Below are 22747 nucleotides of genomic sequence, written 5' to 3'. Positions count from 1 at the left end.
CTTAACAATGGTTGTGAAAAGCCACGTGTCTAGCAACGGTCGACGTGCCTCCCCTTGGCCAGAATTTAATAACGTAGGGCCAGTCGGTGGTGATCGTAGCCACTGGTGGGGGCGGTGGCAGTTAACCTGAAAAGGAATATTCTATTATTTCTTTTGTCGTTTATGGACTAAAAAACTGTTTTTCACATTCGTAGCTTTTCAACTTCCAATTAATCAGCACTTGGGAAGAGGTGAGCCCTCAACAAGAAGCATAAAATCTACTTAGTTATCTGTATTTATCATTTCGAATTTAACTTTTCCCAATTAGTCCAAGTCGGTTTCTAAATTATTTGTGTTTGATAATTGCTTTGGTTCATAAACTCTCAAGATTAACCCAAACATGCACAACTACAGTCAAAATCTCTCTTAATTTTTAATGAAAAAGAATTTGCAAATCATAGTATGTGCTATAAGAGAATTCGCTGGTAATTAATAATTCTAATAGCAAATAAACACGCGTCACTTGTTCTAGACTTCTGGTCAAATTTGAGGGAATTGGTCAAGGTTCCTCCCCCTCTCTGGTTTCTTGTTAGGAAGCAAACACTTATAGCTGCAGATGTGTCCATTTTTCGTCAGTCCACTTCAATGTTCTTCATATATTTTCTTTACAGAAAAAGAGAAGCTTCTGATATGTTCCCATACTACAATTCTTTTTAGAAAAATACTAATTTGTGGTTTAAGGACACTTTAAGGAAGTATTTTTTCAAAATAATAAATATGTATGAAAATCCTTTTACTACATAAAGTGTCGTGGCCAATCGCTTGCTATATTTATCTTAATATTTTATTGATCAATTAAGAAAATATGGATGCTAAGATTTTTTTAATGTTTTTATTATATATTTAAGAATATATAATAAACAACAATATTTTTTATTAAATATATTTAACATTATTAAATTTAAATATTTTATATTTTAATATATATTTATTATTTATTAAATTTTTTATTATGTGTCTTGTACACATTAGAAAATATGAAAGGTTTTTAAATGTTATGGCATCTATACTGGCCATCGTTTTCAATTAAACACAATTCATGCCGAATGAGTACTGGAAGTCTCTAACGTTGTAAGGATGCCAAAAAGATAATATAAATTAACTCATTTTTTAATTAATTAATCAGTGTCACTGAGTATCCACAACCGCGTGATTCTAGAGTCACGTCCTTAACCGTTAGATTAATTAATTAATCAACAAAGACCATTTATCACCGTGCGCGTCCATAGTGATATCCTTAACCGTTGGATTAGTGGGAGTGTAATGACGATAATACCCTCCAAACATCTATATAAGCACACGCCATTCCCCTCCCCAGCATCACAACAAACCAAGATCTTCCTTACAACTTTTCAAAGTCCTCTAAATCCAAGTCTTTTGTAAACAAAGCCCTTCATTTCCTTCTTCCTCTTCCTTCGGAAACCCACTTTCTTACTTTCCAATAACCAAACGCCACTCATTGAAACCATGGCTCCTGATATTACCAACGCTGCATCAAACGTCACCGACGCTCAAGCTAAGGTCACCGGCGGTCATGGCCGTGCTTACGTGACCTTCCTGGCTGGGAACGGTGACTATGTTAAAGGTGTTGTTGGGTTGGCCAAAGGTCTGAGAAAGGTGAAGAGCATGTACCCTCTGGTGGTTGCAGTGCTACCTGATGTTCCCCAAGAACACCGCAAGATTCTCACCTCTCAAGGTTGCATTGTTAGAGAGATTGAGCCCGTCTACCCCCCTAAGAACCAGACCCAGTTTGCCATGGCTTATTATGTCATCAACTATTCCAAGCTACGTATTTGGGAGGTACGTATATTATATATATTATTATTGTTTTGCATTGCATGTCTTGTTATCTTACAATACACGTTCTAGTGTTGTCGTGGTACGATACTATAATATTGAGATTGTCCAAGTGGGTTAAGTAAGTGTCTGGTATTAGGGAAACGCGTTTTTTTTATACACTTGTGAAAATGAACTATTAAATCAGTGTTTATTTTATACGCGGATTTGTATTTATGTTTGATGAGAATTTCATGTTGCAGTTTGTGGAGTACAGCAAGATGATATATCTAGACGGTGATATCCAAGTTTATGACAACATTGACCACTTGTTCGACTTGCCAAACAATTATTTCTATGCTGTGATGGACTGTTTCTGCGAGCCAACTTGGGGCCACACCCCTCAGTACCAGATCGGTTACTGTCAGCAGTGCCCTGATAAGGTTGAGTGGCCCTCTGATTTTGGGCCCAAGCCTCCTCTCTATTTCAACGCTGGAATGTTTGTTTATGAGCCTAACCTCGCTACCTACCGTGACCTCCTTGCAACAGTCCAAGTCACCAAGCCCACTTCCTTTGCTGAGCAGGTTCTTGTTTGTTACTCAGTTAATCTTACTCTTGGTCACTTGGAAAAACACTTGAGTGGATATTAATTTGTGTTGATTTGTTTTGTAGGATTTTTTGAACATGTACTTCAAGGACAAGTATAGGCCCATTCCTAACATATACAATCTTGTGCTGGCCATGCTGTGGCGTCACCCTGAGAATGTTGAGCTTGAGAAAGTCAAAGTGGTTCATTACTGTGCTGCTGTGAGTGTTTGATTAAATACAACTGACACTGAAATGAAACCCAAATTTAAAGTTGATTACATATTTAATTTGGTTGCGTTGGTGTGACAGGGATCAAAGCCTTGGAGGTACACTGGGAAGGAGGAGAACATGGAGAGAGAAGATATAAAGATGTTAGTAAAGAAGTGGTGGGACATATATGAAGACGAGACCTTGGATTACAACAATCCCGTCAATGTGGATAAGTTCACGGCGGCGCTTTTGGAAGCTGGTGGAGTCAAGTTTGTTCCCGCTCCATCCGCTGCTTAGTGTGCTTCGCTTATCTTTGGAAATCAAGTGTGACCCGAGTACATAGGATAGGAAATGGAGTCATACAACGTTAAGTTTTACGTATTTTTTTATTAATGTTGTCAAGTCTCGAGGACCCTTTTTATGTGTCCTTTTTTTTTTCTTTTCTTTTTCCAGTTATGCCATTGTAGAGATATGATTACCATATCCTTAATTTTATAAATGGATATGTTTTTGTTTGTATGTTTTCTTTGTCCTTCGCTGTTTCTATTGCCACTTGATGCTGTAGCCTGCGCTTGCCTATTCATTGTACGAATACCTTACATGCGAACCCTTGCTTCATACATTATTCGGTCCAGTTAGACCTCTACTAAATACGTAGTATAATGATTTTAATCCTAATCTTTTTATAAAGCTCACCTTCGTATAAAATTTGGGATTATGGCACAACCTTTGGGGCGGTGTTTTGTTCACATCAACGACTAGCTTTTATTCTTAATTTAATAAACCTTTTTAACTATAAATATTATTCAATTACCATTTTCTTTTCGCTGTCTCTTTCATTTTTGCTTTCCATCATCAAATTAAAGCTCTGGACGTGGCTCCTACTCCTCATAATTAGTTGCCTTTTATATATTTGGCCTATTCATTTGCATGAGAGGGCACGTAAAACATAAAATGTTTAGCAAGAGATATTGATCACATAAAATGAATTAAGGTGCTCTACCTATATCAAAATTGTCAAGTCACTTATCTAATATGGAACCAGTAACCTTACAACACAGAGAATAGTAGAAAGCAAATTTGACTTAGATGACCAAAGTCCTGAATAATTCTATTATTTTAATAAAAATAATTTTCGATGGCATAATATACAATCGCATAGCATAAGAAACGAATCTATGGGCCTCTGTTAGAGAGAGGCCCAATGGTTTTGAGTAGGTCGGGGAAACTGAGCGCGAGTGTCTGAGACGTAGCCACGCATCCCCTTAGTTTCTTTCCCCACTCCTCACCGAACACCAATTCAATTCATCCATTGAATTGATATATTAATACAGGAAAGTGGGTGCAGCAGAAACAGAAACCGAAGTTGAAAATGGGTGTTAATTCAGATTCAAAAGCAGCAACAATTGAGATAAAGGATCTGAGATTCACATACCCTGGCATCGACGGCCATCCTCCGCCGGGTTCCACTTCTCTCATTCAAGATTTCTCTCTCACTCTCTATTCCGGCGACCGCTGTCTTCTCGTCGGTTCCAACGGCGCTGGTTCTCTCTTTCAAACCTAAGCTAAAAATAAGAGGCATTTGCGCATTGCATCTCCATTTATAAATTTGATTTGTTTTGTGAAATTCTTACATATACTAGGGAAGACGACAATTCTGAAGATACTAGGAGGGAAGCACATGGTGGAGCCACATATGGTTCGTGTTCTCGGAAGATCAGCTTTTCATGACACCACTTTAACATCTTCTGGTGATCTCTGTTATCTTGGTGGCGAGGTTCGTGCTTTTCCTTTCCTCTTCAACTATCTACTGTTATTATTGTTATTATTGTTATTATTCCTGAATTCACTGCCGACCATTTTGCCATTCAACTAATTATATGCTGAATTCCTGAATTACAACTTCACGACTGCTCTCACTGTGTCTGCAACCACACACCAGAAATTTTATGTTGCCATTGTTTAACTGTTAGTAATTGATTCCGTGATTTTTTTTTTTGTTGGGGATCGGGACACAGTGGAGGCGAGATGTTGCTTTTGCAGGTTTTGAGGTTCCAATACAAATGGACGTTTCTGCTGAAAAAATGATATTTGGTGTAGGTGGGATTGATCCTGAAAGAAGAGCAGAGCTGATCAAGGTTGATTGAATGTTTTCTTTAACCTTTATGGATTTAACTTAAGCTGAATGCGGTTCCTTAGTTTTATGATTCAACCATATTTCGTGATTTTTTTTTTTTCTTCATGTTAGATGAGATTACTGGTCCTGGAACACCTTGCAGTTTACCAAGACATAAAACAAACCAAAGCTACACGATGAATAATTTTCTGTTACGGTCTATCTGGCGCATGAAATTAAAATTGTAGTTCAGAATTGTATTTTTAATTTCAATTTGTTAAAATTAGAATTGGTTCAGAATCATAGTTCTTATGCTTGACTTGTGCAAAGAATTAAATCGTAAAATTATAATCACAAGTTAAATTTCAATTCCATCTTAACAACGCTAATTAGGGTAGTCATAGGCGGGATTATATCAGTTTTGAGTAAAAACATTTAATCCACTAGTGGTAGTGGCGGTCGCATGAGGTTTCTCTTAAAAGCTTATGCAATTTATTTCAATAAAATATGATGAAACTAATTAGGGGTGGAAAAAGGAGAACCTACATGCATTTAATATGGAACGATGAATTTTATATTGGTAGCTGGCATAAAGACTGAGCTCGCCAGTGCTTGATTTGACTAAAACTAAGAAATTACATTCTCCTGATATTCATGTTCTCTGGTTATGCATGGCTAATTTCTAGGAAGGTTTCTGTAGCAAATTGGCAATGTGTGTGTGTGTGTGTAAATGTCCCTGGAAAATCCTATCTTATTTCCTGTTTTGCTGTTCAACTGGGCAGGTATTAGATATCAATCTTTCCTGGAGATTGCATAAAATATCTGATGGTCAAAGAAGAAGAGTGCAAATTTGTATGGGTCTCCTCAAACCATTTAAAGTATGATAATCCTTTGATTGATGTATCAAAAAGTCATTTTAGCCTCATTCTTTTTAAGATTCACTTGTTGAATTAGAATAATCTTATATTTGTGGCTTCATAGCACATATTTTCGAGCTTGCTGCTTGTTTATATAGGTTCTTCTTCTCGATGAGATAACGGTTGACCTTGATGTTCTAGCAAGAGCTGACCTTCTGAGGTTTCTAAGAAAGGAATGTGAAGAGAGAGGTGCCACTATTATCTATGCAACACATATATTTGATGGTCTTGAGGATTGGCCCACGAATATTGTATGTCCATGTTCTGTTTTAAACTTCTTATATCAATGTTTTAGTGTAATCCGTCATCATTCTTAAAGTTCTTTTATCAGGTTTATGTAGCCCATGGAAAGCTTCAACTAGCAATGCCTATGGACAAAGTCAAAGAAATTAGTCAATTGTCCCTAATGGTTAGTGTTGTTCACAATCTTGTCGTTAAAAGTTTTTGATCAATTACTCCTGTGTCATTCGCTGAATCTTAGTAATATATGAGCCTTAGTCAAAGAAATTAGCAAAACTAGTGGTTGATGTTCTTAATCCTGACTTAAAAAAGCTTTTGATTAATCATTTGCACCTGTCACACTCACTGTATCATAGCAACAGAGCCTTAGTCAGCCGATGGCCTTAAATACCAACTAATGGTTGTGGAAGTGAACAGAATAGAGCATATGTCCAAGCAGCGCAATTTGAAAATTTAAAAATTTAAAAACAAAAAGTGTCTAATTGGTTTTGAATATGCAGAGAACTGTTGAGAGTTGGCTGCGGAAAGAACGAGATGAAGATAAAAGGAAAAGGAAAGAGAGGAAAGCAGCTGGTCTTCCTGAATTTGTAAAGCATGTTGAGGGAAGCCGTGTAACAGGGGATCCAGCGCGGGCCGCGGTTCGAGCAATTAATAATGGCTGGGCAGCAGGACGATTACATTCCACCGTTGCTGGTGAAGAAAACTTTCTCTTGAGCTCAAACCGAGTATTGAGGCAGTAGATAAATTTCAAATGCCACGAGCATTTTCTGTTTATTTTTACACACTTCGGAACAAAATTTGCTTGCCAATGCTTTCTGGCATATATATAATCCGTTGTCACATAGAAAGGATCACATGTAACAGGTTATACACAAAATGAAAGGTAATGTACTCCTGTAAGCGTGCGTGTGTTTGTTTTTGGGTCGCAATTTGTTACCTGTATCAATAAACAGCATTTGCAAAATTTTCTTAAAGGCTCGATTCTAACCTGACTGTGCCTTTTAGATTAAATCTTAGTATTAATTCCTGAATTTGTAAGCACTGGAAAAATGCCTTTGAAAATTTTAAATAAGTTTGTTAATTCTTTATGTTAGATATTTTAGCAATGTAATAAGTGGCTCATGGAACTCATGAAGGATTTTATGTGATAGTTGTTAATTATAAAAGATAGATCCAATGAAATATAATTAAAAGGTAATCATCATCTTTCTCTTGGTTGCCAAAATAAGGTTTAAAATACTGATTCATTTTATAGTATTATGATAATTAGAAAAGTTTATTTTTCTTTCAACTATCAGAGAGAAAATCTTAAGAGATTAAAATTACAAAAAAAAAAATATATCAAGACTATATCGATTTAGGTAAGTCTTCTCAATGTTATTGTTGGGTGCGTGAAAATCATAATGTGAGTGAGACCTATGAAATTCATGATCAAACAAGTAATAATAATTTTATAATAGTAAATAATTAGAAATAGAAATTATAAAAAATTTCATAGTTCGTATCAGAATCCTAGATTATGAATTTCATAATTCTTTATAAAAGATTAATTCTCTATGAAAGTTTTTCGCAAATTACATGAATCTTAGAAGAAAATTGTGAAAATTAGGGTTAATTATAATTATTGTATAATTGATGCGGGTTATCTCATAATTATATGATAGTTTAGGGTTCAATTAACATAAACTCTATAGTTTTAGACGCTATGAACTTTTGTTTGCAAATATATAAAACAATGATAATAACAATTTGCGAAAGTTGCATGATTGTACTTAAAGTTGGGACAATTGTGCCTAAACACAATTTTACATAATGAGAAGCACGACCATATATGAGGGGTAGCACGACTATGCATAAGATGTAGCATGATTGTGTTTCACAGTGAATTGCAAAATATGTTTCATAAAATTTAAAAAGTATTTTAGAATTATATTAGAGAAGTTTTAATCACCAAAGTGATTAAATCTACATTTTTATTAATTCTAAATTGTATGATCATAATGAATGGTTCACAATTTAATGCTTAATTGTATGAGTAGCTTATTACTTACCAAAGTGGCCCAACTTTAAAAGATTATTTAAACATCTAATTGTGTATTATAAATTGTTCAAATTTGTATGATGTTGTTAAGTGATATAAAATTTAGGATAAATAATTTAGATCATTAGTTATAATGTTAGGAGGTCACCCAAAGATGGATCATTATATATGATTAATGATATAAAAGAGACATGTAAGTACTTAATAATGTGTTTGTATATCCAAAATAACATGCATGTTAGCTTGAGTGTGGTTGATTATCTATTAAAGCATGTTTGTTGTAACATTATTACAAATTAAATTTATGAATTTAGGTATTGTCCAAAGGTGAACTTAGGGGCATAATTGAAATTGGTTGTTATTTGAATTCATTAAGTTTATTCAAAGTGTTAATGTTTGAGTGTGTATTATATAATGCAGTCTCTATAAACATATTTGGTCTAGGCAATGGCATAGTCAAAGTTCAATGCATCGAACTATAAGGATTGTACTAAGCAAGTTTGATTCTAACTAGGTGTTATGAATTTGGACCTAGCTATCATAGTGAAAGAAAAGCCTACAGCCATTATTGAAACTAGTATGAATGATGAAAATACTATTTATGAGGCTTGGGAAAGGACTAATAGGTTAAACTTGAACTTTTTGAGGATGACTATGTCTAAAAATGTAAAGTCATCAATGTCAAAGACTCCTCCTTTAGGGGGCAAAGTGAGAATTCTCATATACTCACACACACACACACACATTAGTTTTGGCAGCATGGCCGAGTGGTAAGGCGGAGGACTGCAAATCCTTTTTTCCTAGTTCAAATATGGGTATCGCCTGATCAACAAGAGATTTGAAATAGTATATTACATTTTTTTGATAGAATTTTTTTTCCCATAAGAAGCAAGCAGAGGAAAAGGACTCTTGAAACTTGTTTTATTCTAAATTCTAAGGTTTGTTCCAAAAATTACTGTAAATCTTTTCGTCTTGATAATGTAAGGGAATTTATGGAAAAGATAAGAGTTTGCACAGTCAGACATTACTAATAAGTTTGCCTTAATCACTTTGTTGAGTGAGTTGACTACTAATGTACATAGAAGTGAGTGAAGTTTTTCTGGTACAATTCATCACAAACTCACTTCCTTTCGAATTTGGCCAATTCCAGGTGAATTATAACACTCTTAAATAAATATGAAACTTACAGAAAATCAAGATCATGTTGGTTTTGGAGGAAGGAAGATTGAAGAAAGTGAAAGATCACTTTGTCCATCTCATTTTTCTTGAAGAGGCTAGTAGTAGCAAGACTAAGCCATGTAAAAAAGACAAGAAAGATAAGGCCTCATGTTTTTTCAGCAAGAAGGTTGGTTACTTCAAGAAAGATTGTCCAAAAAGAAAGGTTTGGTTCAAAAAGAAATGTAAATACTATGTTTCAGTATGTTTTGAATCAAATCTTATTGAGATATCCAACAATACCTGATGGTTAGATTATGGTAAAACTACTCATGTGTCACATATAATGTAGAGATTCCTTTCGATCCAACCCATAAGCGAAATTGAAAAGTTTTTCTATATGGAAAACAGAACAAAGACACACATAGAATGAATAAGGATGTATAAATTGATCTTACATACATGTTGTTGTATAGATCTAGAAAAATGTCTTTATGTTTTTGAATGTGCTAAAAATTTAGTTTCTGTTGCAAAGTTAGATGATGTTGGTTTTAACTTTAAGATTGGTAATAGTGTATTTTCCTTATATAAACACATATACTATTTTGGTTCTGGTACTTTAATAGATTGTTTATATCATTTCAATCTTAATGTTAAATTTATTGAATGTTTGTTTCATGTTGAGAATAGTATTAATAGTTATATGAATGTACACAATGAATGTTATGTTTTTTTATGGCATCAAAGGTTGAATCACATATTCAAAGAAAAGATGTTAAGGTTAATGAGAAGTAAAATTTTACCTTAATTAAAGTTTGCTAACTGTGATGTATGTGGAGATTGTATTGAGGGAAAAAAAAACTAAACACATATCAAAGAATCCAGCTACAAGAAGCAGTCAACTCTTTGAGTTAATACAAATTAATATTTGCAGTCCCTTTGACATCCTCTTTGGGGATGGTTAAAATATTTTATTACCTTTATCGATGACTTCTCACGGTATTGTTATATATATATATATATATATATATATATATATATATATATGTATTGCATGAAAAATCTCAATCAATGAACATCTTACAAGTGTTTATTGATAAGGTTAAAAGACAATTAGATAAAAAAGTAAAAACTATGAGGTCAAATAGAGGTGGTGAATATTATGGTAAATTTGATGAAAGTGAACTATGTCTACGTCCTTTTGCAAAATTTTTGGAAAGTTGAGTCATATGTGGACAGTACATAATGTTTAATACACCACAACAAAATGGTGTGACTAAACAGTAGAATCTTACTTTTATTTAAATGGTTAGAAGTATGTTAAGTTACAATTTTGTACCTATGTCAATGTGGATCCACCCATTAAAGACTACTTGCGTATCTACTTAATAAAGTTATAATTAAGGTAATTCCAAAGACTTCTTATGAACTATGAACAAAAAAGAAACCTAATTTCAGGCATCTTTGTGTTTAGGGTTGTCTAGCATAAATTGAAGTGTATAATACACATGAAATGAAGCTGATTATTTCATTGGCTGTCTTAAAAAATTAAAAGGGTACAGATTATATTGTCCTAACCACAGTATGAGAATAGTTGAGTTTGAAATGTCTAATTCATTGAGAATGGTCAGTTTAGTGGGGTGAAAAATCATGAAAAGTGAAAATTAAAGAGACACATATGAAAACTCATATACCTTGTGTTTTTTTCTCTTGTTGTCTCTCTTGTTGTATCATAATCACACAACATGCCAAAATAACAAATTAATGTTCTAAACCCACAAAAAGCAAATATGATAACGAACCAACTGATAATGCATAAATCACAAATAGGGGTATGCATGGATTGGATTTCTAAAAAACCAATCTAGATCCATTTAAAATCTATTTATATGGATTGGATTTTGAACCAATCCATTTTAGTGTTTTCAAAATTGGGTTAAATTTGGTTTAAAACCGGTTTTAAATTGGATAAAAATATACTATAAATATTTTTGTATTATTATTAAATTATTATATTAAAAATATTAAAATTATATTTACATATATTTTAATCTATTGATAATATAATTTTTCTTATTTTTATATTTTATTAAATTCATATATATTTGAATATATTATATATTTTATTATCTGTACACCACACAACCTAATTATATGGATTAAATTTTAAACTATTTTATTTTATTTTTTAATCAATTTAAAAGTAGTTTTAAAATTTAAAGTTAATTTAAAATTAATTTTAAATTTAGTTTTTGTTAAAATTAATTTTAAATTTAGTTCATATTAAATGAGTTTTAAATTCAGTTTAAAATTACATAAATAAGTGTTATACGTTAATAATTTTATAAAATTTTATTTTATAGTTTTTAGAAGTTACTTTAAAAATACAAACAAGTTTACGTGTATATTTAATAAATTATATTTAAAATGATTGAATTTGTATTTTTTTTAAATACATATTATTTATGATTATAAAATTAAATTAGAGTAATTTTTAAATTATTATTTAAAATAGTTTTATTATATTACATGTAGTTTATTATATTTAAAAGACTTTGAATAGCACAATTAAAATTTGACTTTAACGATGTAGGTTTTATAAAAAGTTATTTAATATATAAGTTAACCTTAATTTAAAAATGATATGAATAAGGTTATTAACCCCAAACACGTGGTTTTTGTTGTTTTAAGCCTAACATGACGTGGATTAATTATGTAAATTAAGGCACCAAAAAATCAACGTAGGATCCTCAATTATTCCCAATGTCCAGTTGTAACTGAAGCCTAAAGTAAAATTCTACGTCGAGAATGAGATTAGGATCTATTGAAAAAATTACATAGAGGAGAGACTAAAATCAGTTTTGATAGAACTAAATCCATTTTTATAAAATAAAATCTCAATTATGTCTAGACCAAAAATAAAGTGGACTTGGTATCTCATTTTTTTTAAAATCTGGATTTTTTAATCCAGTTTAGTTTAGCTTATAGATTGGATCTCTATATTTGGATTTTTTGCCCACCTCTAATCACAAATGAGGAAGTGATAGATGAACCACAAGAGATGACATTGAGAAGATTTGTAAAGCAGAAAAGACTTACTATTTCAGATAATTATATAGTTTACTTGATTGAACATAAATGTGACTTAAGTAATAAGGAGGATCTAGTCTCATTTAAGCAAGATATGAAATGTAATGATTCTGAGTAGTTGAATGCCATGAAATAAAAGTTAAAATTAATGAATGACAACAAGGTGTGGGAACTAGTTGGGTTGCATAAAGGTTCGGGATAAGTCGATTGTAAATGAGTATTTAAGACCAAACGAAACTCAAAAGACAACTTGAAAAGTACAAGGTTAGACTTGTTGATAAAGGGTACACTCATAAATAATGTCATTGACTATAAAGAGACATTTTTGTCAATTTTAAAAAATGATTCTTAAAGAATTATTATGACTTTAGTGACTCATTATAACCTAGAGTTTCACTAAATAGATGTAAAGATCGCCTTTCTGAATGATAACTTAGAATAAGAAGTTTAAATGAACCAACAAAATAGTTTCTTAACAGTAGAAAAAGAGAATTTGGTGTGTAAGTTAAATAAGTCAATATATAGGCTATAAAACAAATTTCTAGACAATGATATTTTAAGTTCAACGATACTATTACGTCATATGATTTTGCAGAGAATATAGTTGACAAGTGTATCTATATGAAGGTTAGTGGAACAAGTTTATTATGTTGGTTTTGTATATTGATGACATTTTTCTTGCTACTAATGATGTTGACTTGTTGTACAATGTAAAGGAGCTTGTCTTTAACAACTTCAAGATGAAAGATATGGGTGAGGCATCCTATGTGATTAGAAGTAGATCACAAGAATTGTTAGGATTGTCTCAGAAAGGTTATATCAACAAAGCCTTAGAAAGATTTAAAATGAAAAAAATGCTCATTAGTGGTGGTTCCAATTAAACAATGAGAGTTTTTTTAATAAAATGCAATATCTCAAAATGAGTTGAAACAAAAATCAATGGAATCTATTCCCTATGCATTAGTGGTTGAGAGTTTAGTATATGCTCTACATGCACTTGATTGGATATCAATTTTGCTATTAGAAAGTTAGGACAAGATCAAAGTATTTCCAGAATCGACCACTAAAAGGTTGCAAAGAAAATCCTTAAGTATTTACAATACACCAAGGAACACATGCTTACTTATGGAATATCTTATCACCTTGAAGTGATTTGGTACTTAAATTCAGACTATATTGAATGTGTAGACTCGAGAAAATTGACTTTTGATTACATCTTTTTATTAGTTGAGGATGCAATTCATGGAAGAGCATAAAAGAGTCCATTATTACTATGTCTACTGTGGAGGTAGATTTTGTGGCATGCTTTGAGTCCACTCCATTGTGGTTGTGGAACTTTGTCTTAGTACATAGTATAGTTGATAGTATAAAAAAGTCGCTAAGAATATATTGTGATAATTCGGCAACTATTTTCTTCTTTAAGAATGATAAGTACTCAAAGAGAACAAAACATATGGACTTAAAGTACTTATCAGTCAAAGAAGAAGAGAAGGATCACCCCTATTTCCTCATCTCAGGGTGAGCCCGATCGTATCGTAGTAGTTAAGATACTTTCTGGTTTTGCTCCAAATTTTGATATCTTATTTAGAAATGGTGAAATATAAAAATTACCTTAGTATATTTCACCATTATAGTGTATCGTATGTCTTTCTCTTATACTAATAGCTCTTAAGGTGTTATGGTAATAAGAAAAGATGGTAATAAGAAAAGTTTACTTTTCTCTCAACCATACAAAAAATTAAAAGAGAAAGAAGAGTTAGAAAAAAAATACTAAAAGATCAAAATTACAAATAGAACACATCAAGACTATAGATAAATTCTCTCAATTTATTGACGTGTATGAGAACCATAATATGACTAAGAACCAACAAATTCAAAATCAAATGATTAATAATAATTTTAAAATAATAAATAATCAAAAATAAAAATTACAAAAAAATCTATATTTAACTAAGAGATAAAAATCTATCACTCAACTAAAAGTTCTCTATCACTTCTAAATTTTCTAATTCGGTAAGGTTTTAGCTTTAGTCCTAATTTGAATTTTTTTTACAATAAGAACTTATATGAATTAACTTATTTTTATTTTTTTAAAATTTTATTTAACTATTTTAAAACTTAAAAAATATAAATTATTTAACTTATAAAAATTTTGATTTATTTAATTTTTATATTAATTTTTTATAAGCACTAATTTAAATGCTTACTTAATCTGATCTCTAATCTTAAAACAGTAAAATTACGAATTAGCAACACATTTTCATGTAGCTTAAATATATTTTTAATTCCTACATTTTATCAATTTTTTCTTTTAGTCCCTCAAAATTTACTTTTATTTTGTCTCAGTATTTAAAAGGAAATGACTTTTAATCCCATTTTATGTAGTCTAATAAAAAATTAACATTTGACAAATTTTTAGTGAACCAAATCAGAAATAGATATTAAAACTAAAGTTTATGAAAATGAAGAAAGTAAAACAAAATATATTTAAAAGAATTAAAACAAAAAAAGTAATAAGATATGAGCACCGCATGGATGGCATTGGTCATTAAACCGCATATTGGTTGAATAATTGCAAATTTCTCTTCGCCTTTCGCAACACTCGTTGCCAAAATAAAATAAAAAATAAAAAAAACTATTAACCCCGAATCTGTGAGCCTGAAGTTGGTGACAGACATTGCGAGCGTACCAGTATGTTCGGCTCATGACTCAATAGTCATATGTATATTACTAATAATTAAAAAATAAATAAAAATCGCAGTACCATTACGTTATATATATATATATATATATATATATACTAGAATCCATTGATTACAAATTTAAAAGTATATACGGAGTGAAAATATAAATCGTCCACCTGAATACCTGATAAATCGAAGCTTAAATTGAAAAAGGCTTAGAGATTATTGATTGGTGCAGATTGCTATGAAAAACATAGTCGTGACACGTATAGTTCGTAATTCATTACTCATTAGTTATTTAGAAATCCTACGGGAACAAATACGATAACTATCATATAGTATCAAAAAACAAAATAAAGACCCAAAAAACTATATAGAGTGACGGAAAAATAAAAGATTTTAATGCTATAAGTGAAGCAACCCCCATTCCACCTTCCACCTCATAGTACAGAGCAAAATAGCAGCGTTCGACAAAAACGTCTCTAAGCCTGATCCAGAAAAGTAAACAGAAATTAACCATTTAACTATAAAGCAGAGCATCGATAAAAGAGATGCAGAATTTAAGCCATACCTTGCTCGCTATATTGTTGGAGAGCCAGTCTAGTCCTTCATAGAGTCCTTCCCCAGAGGTTGCACATGTGCTCTGGATATACCTGTGATGAAAAGAAACACCCAACAGCTAAATCTATTTATCTAGGCACACAATAAAGATGAAAGCAGGCAGATATAACAGAAATGCATTTGATACCAGTGGCGTTGACGAAGAGAATGAAGACCAAGCTTGTCAGTGATTTCTGCGGCATTCATAGCATTTGGAAGATCTTGTTTGTTGGCAAAGACAAGGAGCACTGCATCTCTCAACTCATCCTACACATTAACCAAGTAGATAAATTATATTTCAACCCCAAAATATAATGCTACAATTTCACGTCGTCACTCTTAATGTCAATTGAGAAAGGCTATTACCAGAAGAATATCAATAAAAAGCATATAACTATTGCCAGAGCTTTCTGGAGTAGACACAGAGAGGGAATTATCAAAATTTCAAATCCAATGTCATTTATTCAAAACAACTCAGCATGCAAGACCTTTCAATAAAACTGATGCTGTTAACATAATTTAGATTCACCCAGCTTTTAGTGTCTTCTATTTACCTCATTCAACATCCGATGGAGCTCATCTCTAGCTTCAACAACACGGTCACGATCATTGCTATCCACAACAAAGATAAGCCCCTGTGTGTTTTGGAAGTAGTGTCTCCATAAAGGACGAATCTGCAAGTGCACCATACAAAAGAGCATTAATGTTTAGCATGCAAGAATAGAACTGGTGGCAAAACAAAATAAGAAGTTAACCTAATAGTCCTCGCATGTTCTCTATAAGGGCACAAAAGCCATAGTAACCATCCAAATATTCGGCAAAGTAAACAGGAACACAGTAAAAATGGAGTTGATCTAAATCATATATCAGAAAACACAATTGGTAAATACTTTCAAGACAACAAAAATGAATGAATGAAGAAGGCCTTCATGGAAATCCATTAAAAAAAATGCACACATGACAAGACTACTCTGCACGAGACTGTCCACAAACATATGCAACTCATCAACCTACACAGATAAATATGTATGTAGGAATTCTTTGTTTAGCATCTGGAGCACAAGCCACATGTATAGCCAGCCATCCCTCACACTGATACAGGGAAAACTTAAAAACCATGATGGCTCAATATATTATGTAGTTTATCTGTTTATGTTTGTGCTGTGTGCTAATGAGAGAACTCTGCTTGGCACAAGACCATCTATTGCCACATTGCCATAGAAAACAACATATTTCAGGCAGTGAAATTTATACAAGGGAAATATGAAATAAATTAAGAAAACTTCACATTTGTTCATAGGCAGTGGCGGAGCTTCTTCAGGGTGGAGGGTGGCAGCTGGCAACCCAAAGTTTTGTGTTTTGTTTTATCATAAAACTTCCTTCACAGTGAAAGCTTAAGTTTTTCACCACAACCAGGACCTAAGCTAACTCAAATGCAGATGGAGTACAGAGAAGAAGATCAGTTCCTGCCCCCTCAAACTTTTGATTGATGTTTTGGAGTTTCATCACTGATCATATGAATTCTTTAAGTTTTTCATAAAACGTAAATCACAACACTGATAACTTTCCCTAATATGGTTCAAAGAATAACCTAAAACAAGACGGATGCCATAAATGTAGCTTATGTTGACGATGAAGGCAAGTTTGAAATAAAAAAAAAGTAGTTATTACCACATATTCACAACTGTTGTTTCAGGTTCAGATTGCTTTACTGACAAGAAAAGGATCGGGAAAAAAAATCTATAGTTCATAATTCATTGGCAAATTTAATAAAAGATTCTTCCAAAAGTTTTATCAGAACTTATAGTAAAAAAAAGAAATATACATGCCACAAACCTTATCTTGGCCACCCACATCCCATACAGTGAAGCTAATATTTTTATATTCCACAGTCTCCACATTAAATCCTGTATAACAACAAACATAACATCAATTGGCAATTCCCTTTTCAATAACCAAAACATGTGCAATGGAGGATGAATAGTTACTGAAAACACATCATAAAGCATTGCGAGTTCTAAAATTATAGAAAATGAAAAAGTTGGAACATAAACAAAAATGGTTGTCATGTAAAGGACAGATTCAGGAGAATACCAATTGTGGGAATGGTTGTCACAATTTCTCCCAGCTTGAGCTTGTACAAGATGGTTGTCTTACCAGCAGCGTCAAGACCTACCATGAGAATACGCATCTCTTTCTTGGCAAATAGCCGGCTAAAAAGTTTGGTGAAAGACAACCCCATCTCTTATTTCAACTGGATGCAGAAAATCACGAGAAGGCACGCGTCAACCAAATAACATATTTAAGAATCAATATATCATAGAACCGTTCTCATCTAAACTGGATGCAACGATAACATTATTTTCAAAATTCAGACGAAGCTAAAAATAATAAATAAAAACACAGCACGCATGTGTCCGGTTTTTATGAAAATTAAAGATGCAGTGTTAAGTTTTAACTGATTTCACCAACAACGTTAAAAATCTGTCAAATAAATCAGTACGAGTTAAAATCTAAATGGAACTCGGACAAAAAGAGGGAAAAAAGAAAATCAGATCTATTCAACACAATTATGAAATATATTTTTTCAAAACTGTTTTGAAAGCGAAATGATTCAGCACAACGCAACAAATGCGAAGGTTCGGATCTGCGTTATTGTTGGAAACCTGCTTGAGTAGCTATTCGAAAATGAAAACAGTTCACTCGCTACAGATCTGCCAGAATAACACGTAACAATATGGCAAGCATTTCAACCAAGATTTGCACAGACAAAATATTGAACATGAAATCGAATAAAAGTTAATCAGATCTAGATCAAGCATGCACACGCAAACACGCGAGAATGAGTACATAGCAAAAGCAAGCACCGGTAACAGTTCATAAGAGAAGAAGCTTACACTTACAAGGAGAAGAAGCAGAAGTAGAGAAGCGAGATAAAGATTGGCGAAGTTGAGAGAGGAGATCCAAGAACAAGCTCCCCAAATCCAAACGCAGGTTAATGCTCCTCAGTTTTAGTATTTACTTATATAATATATAATCAGAGAAATGCGAATCTACATTCTTTATTGCGTTTTTTTAACATAAAATTCATATAAAATGCATTAAATAAAATGAGTTTTATTCTTTAGTTAATGAATTTTATTTTTTATTTAATACATATTTTACTTAATAACAATAATATTTGAAAAAACATTTAAAATATTTTTCTTATATTAAGTAAATAAATAGCTCTGTAACAAGTGTATATAAACTAATATAATAAAATTGAATCATGTTTCAAATTCAATTTTAAAAAATAACTGATTTAATTAAAACTAAATTTGTATGAATAGATTTTTTTATATAAAAAAAAAATAGTATACCATACTAATTTATAAGTTTTAGAGATAGAACTTTCAAAATGACTTATTCACTTTATACTAGGTTAATCTAAAAGAAAATTCTTATTTCTTTGCTTAAGCCTTCAAACTTAATTCAAATATATATTTGAGGCCTAAATAATTAGCTTAGCTCAAATTCAATAATAATAAAAATTATCTATTTGAATCAGTTTTAAAAATAATTAAATTAATTTAAATAAAAAGATTTAAAAATTTATAATTTAAAAAATTAAACAAAGTCAAGTCAATTATTTTTTATTTTAATTATAAATGAGAGTCAAATTTTAAATATTTTAACATGGTGATTAAATGTGCATATTTAATATTTAGCTTTTAATTTTTATTATATATTTTAAAAAATAATATTTAAATTGTATTAAATAAGTTCTATCTTATTATTTAAATATATTTATAAGATGCATAAATTAATTTAAATTTATAAACGAACATGGTTAAATTATAATTTACAAAAATGACTTTTATACTCTCAATAGAAGTAAGATGTGTTGTTTTGTCTCTTAACTTTTGTATTTGTTTCAACTTTGCCTTATTACCATTTTTTTAAAAAATAAGTCTCATGTTTTGAATAAGTTCTAAGTTAGTCTTTTATATAATCTATGGAATTCTACATGTGGTAGGAATCCTCTTGTGCAAATGTGATCCAACTGAAATAACTATGTTTTTTAGTGTAGTAATCATGCTAACAGAGTCTTGTCATAATCCTTAAGTACACCTATGCCTTAAGACACAACATTAAATATTTGCAAAATAAAAATAAAGGAAAAAGGTGAGACTTTTCAAATGTTCATAACAGTCTAAAATTTGATTAGTACATTTCAATTTTCTATCAAAGTCTAGAATCTAACTGACACTTTTTACCTTTCTGTCAAAATCCAGAACCTAACTAACACATTTCACATTTTTGTCAAAGTCCATAACTTAATTGACACATTTTACTTTTCTGTCAATGTTCAAAACCTAATTGGCACCTTTTATTTTTCTGTCAAAATCTAGAACTTGACTGACACCTTTTACCTTTCTGTCAAAATTCAGAATCTAACTGACACCCTTCATCTTATCTTTTTCTTTAAGTCCAAGCTTGCCTAACACATTTTTGCTATATTGTCAAAGGTATAGAAACTAACTGACCTCACTCACTCTTTCAAATTCCAGAATCTGACTAGCATCTTTACTTTTCTAACAAACTCTAGTACACTTCTTGCCACTTTTATTTTCAGCCTAAGCCTAGTGATGTGATCCTAGGAGTCATAAGATCACACATGTATATACTTTTTACTTGCTTTGTTCATGTTTAAAATAGTTTATTTTGGGCCTTATAATTTTGCTGTAGGTCTGGAAAGCTCGTTGGGCTTTGGGGTGGAGTGTTTTGTATTTTTGTTTAGGCTTGTGTTAGGCCATGTTTCAGAGCATGTATTCAGCCCAAATCCCCATCTCTTTTCTTTTCTTTGTTTTGAGGCCCATTAGAGACTATTTTGAGCTTTGAGTTATGTAATGCCCTGAATTTTATAATATTGTTTAATTATTAATATATATATATATATATATATATATATATATATATATGGATTGCCATATGTTAGTGTGTTGATTTACATGATGATGATATGGATGTGTGCATGTGACCTTGTTAGGATGTTAATATGTGTGTGGAAATATGTATATGTTGGTTTGTGGTTAGAATTGGACTGAGGAAAATAGGCTAAGTGTAGATGTTGTAGGGTGTTCTCGCTGTAGCAAGAAGACCCTAGGCGAAGGGCATGAAACTGTATTGTTCTCGCTGTAGCGAGAGGGCGACAGTGGAGGGTGCATTTCTAGGTGCAGTCTCGTTGTAGCGAGATGGTCTCACTGTTGCAAAATTTTGCAGAAATCAGAGTGCAGTTTCCTCTGAAATTTTTGCTGTAGCGAGAGTGTCACGACCAGAAAAGGATTTAAAGAGTTTATGGTTTGGAAAACTTCATTACTCATATATCTGTTCAAAATCTCTTTGATTCCCTTATGCCAAAACCCTATTTCACCAATTAAATTGCATTCAAAGCCGTTTGGGAGTAAGTTTGAAGGTTGAAAGCGAGTTTGGAGCTTTTAGAGGTGAGTTTTAATGGCTAGAGTTTTGATTTTCGTCCTTCTTCTCTATTTTCTTGGTTCTATGTGGTTTCTCATAGAGTTTTCTATGTGTTTTAGGGACAAAATCCGTGTGGGGAACGCTCTCTACTGTTAGATTGTGTTAGGTCTTTGATTTGAGATACAGGAAAAACTCTACCCTATCTCCTTATGTTTTGAATTCGTTTATTTTATCATGGATTGCAATGTGGTTGAGATAGTACCTAGAAAAGATGTATATCAGGATGAAAATGAATTGATTGATATGGATTACAATGGGGGTGTTGTGTGTTTTACAATCTGTAGGGAAATTGTGTGGTTGGCTACAATGTGTTTAGTGTTGAGTAATATGTGTGCTAAGTATGTTTTGGTTATATTTGGAAATGTTGTGCGTATGGATGTAACGCCGATGAATGTGGGCATGTTTGCCGTATGTGAACTTGAATGCAAATTGTGATAAGAATATAACTGAATTGTGTGTAAAAAGAACATGTTAAATGCAGTTGTATATATGCTATGAATGGTTCAACGATACACTGGAGGTATGGAAGATGAGGACCGTAGAAATACTTTGAGGAAGAGAGGGTGGTGGTGACACCAACAGTGAGCATAAGTGCACCACCGGCCGCACGCTCTCCTCCTGACTGGACCTCTGATCAATACCTTTGCCGAGTGACTTATGACCGCACACGTTGTATTTGTGAGGCGGGGGTAACTGGCGACCATCCATGGTGTGAAACTATGATCATAGTGTCTCAGTGAGCGTGGCTACGTGCAGTGAGCGCACGTGTGTGTATGTGGATTGTTTGATGGTGCAGTGAGCACACTTGTGTGTGGATTGGTATGAAATATTGAAAAGTGATGAATGAGTTAATTGATGCATGGTTTGAAATTGGTAGTGAATATGTATGATATGCGAAGGTGAGTCTTTGTACTTGTGTGTGATAGTGTAGAGTACTCACCCTTACATTTATTTTTTAGGTGATCAAGACGATCAGTACCGGGCTTAGTGAAGGGATGAATGAGATTGCTATAGGACTAGAAATTTATTTTTGAGAACTCTGATGTAATTAAATTAGTCCTGTAGCAATGATTTGATGCAAATTGTAAACCATATTTATTTTGAAACATTTTAATGAATTATGTCCTTGGAAACCACTTGAATGAAAATTTTTATTTCTCCCATTTTGCGAAGTTTAATTATTTAAAAATTTAAATTAAGGTGTTACAAGTTAGCTTGCCTATATATAGGCTAAGCTGCTTTGTAATTGAGAGATTTTGATTCATTTTGATGCAATTTCAGCATTGTCTCCTCTTGAGTGAGTGAGTTTTCTTTGAATTTTCTCATTGAAAATTTCAGAACCTCACTCTTATCATGGATTATTCCATGTGGTGAGTGCATTAGTGCTTATCTCCAATCCTTTAGAGTGGCATGCTGTCTTTTACTTTTATTTTCTTGCTTTCCATTTGTATATTTTTCTTTTTTGGATGCTGGAACCGTGAGCTCTTCACTCCAATTATTCAATCCGCAGCTGCAAGATCTCTTGGACGATCCTTCCTTTTCGGTCATTCTTGAAAAAAGTTTCAAAGATCACATCATGTGGTATCTAGAGCATCCTCTAAATGGTATGTTTCATGCAAATCTAAATTGATTCACTCTTGATCTATGCAATTTGACCTTGAATTCTTCATCTACACACTTCAATCTCCCTAAAATCATTTTGCTTTGGTGCTGATCTATTTTTACAATTTTTGCTGCCAAATTTTTTTTCAAAATTCAATCCTAGATCTAC

General features: G+C 32.2%; 3 protein-coding genes across 5 annotated transcripts; 2 read left to right on the top strand and 1 right to left on the bottom strand.

The window, feature by feature from the left end:
• The first annotated feature begins 1361 nt into the window (after nt 1-1361).
• LOC113871216 (galactinol synthase 2-like) lies at nt 1362-3128 on the top strand. Its single transcript, XM_027508153.1, has 4 exons — nt 1362-1839; nt 2079-2399; nt 2488-2622; nt 2713-3128. Exons 1-4 carry the CDS (start codon nt 1507-1509, stop codon nt 2908-2910), a joined length of 987 nt encoding a protein of 328 aa, XP_027363954.1. The 5' UTR covers nt 1362-1506; the 3' UTR covers nt 2911-3128.
• A 679-nt stretch (nt 3129-3807) lies between these two features.
• On the top strand, nt 3808-6871 carry LOC113871215 (ABC transporter I family member 20). Of its 2 annotated transcripts, XM_027508151.1 has the most exons (7): nt 3808-4157; nt 4257-4390; nt 4632-4751; nt 5512-5607; nt 5745-5897; nt 5978-6055; nt 6387-6871. In XM_027508151.1, the coding sequence occupies exons 1-7, from the start codon at nt 3986-3988 to the stop codon at nt 6624-6626; spliced, it is 993 nt and encodes a 330-aa protein (XP_027363952.1). In that variant the 5' UTR covers nt 3808-3985; the 3' UTR covers nt 6627-6871. The 2 variants fall into 2 exon arrangements, with proteins under 2 accessions (XP_027363952.1, XP_027363953.1); XM_027508152.1 differs by lacking the exon at nt 5512-5607 and having other exon boundaries at nt 3832-4157.
• An 8265-nt stretch (nt 6872-15136) lies between these two features.
• On the bottom strand, nt 15137-18489 carry LOC113871005 (ADP-ribosylation factor). 2 transcript variants are annotated; one of them, XM_027507658.1, is made up of 7 exons: nt 18360-18489; nt 17551-17710; nt 17293-17363; nt 16011-16130; nt 15605-15723; nt 15428-15509; nt 15137-15344 (listed from the first exon to the last, which is right to left on the bottom strand). In XM_027507658.1, the coding sequence occupies exons 2-7, from the start codon at nt 17696-17698 to the stop codon at nt 15339-15341; spliced, it is 546 nt and encodes a 181-aa protein (XP_027363459.1). In that variant the 5' UTR covers nt 17699-17710; nt 18360-18489; the 3' UTR covers nt 15137-15338. The 2 variants fall into 2 exon arrangements, with proteins under 2 accessions (XP_027363459.1, XP_027363458.1); XM_027507657.1 differs by having other exon boundaries at nt 15142-15344; nt 18354-18489.
• Between the last annotated feature and the right edge of the window lie 4258 nt (nt 18490-22747).

This window comes from Abrus precatorius, unplaced genomic scaffold (assembly GCF_003935025.1).
Source record: "Abrus precatorius isolate BTA unplaced genomic scaffold, Abrus_2018 Scaffold7, whole genome shotgun sequence".
Taxonomy (NCBI): domain Eukaryota; kingdom Viridiplantae; phylum Streptophyta; class Magnoliopsida; order Fabales; family Fabaceae; genus Abrus; species Abrus precatorius.
This window is presented reverse-complemented; position numbering and strand designations above follow the sequence as displayed.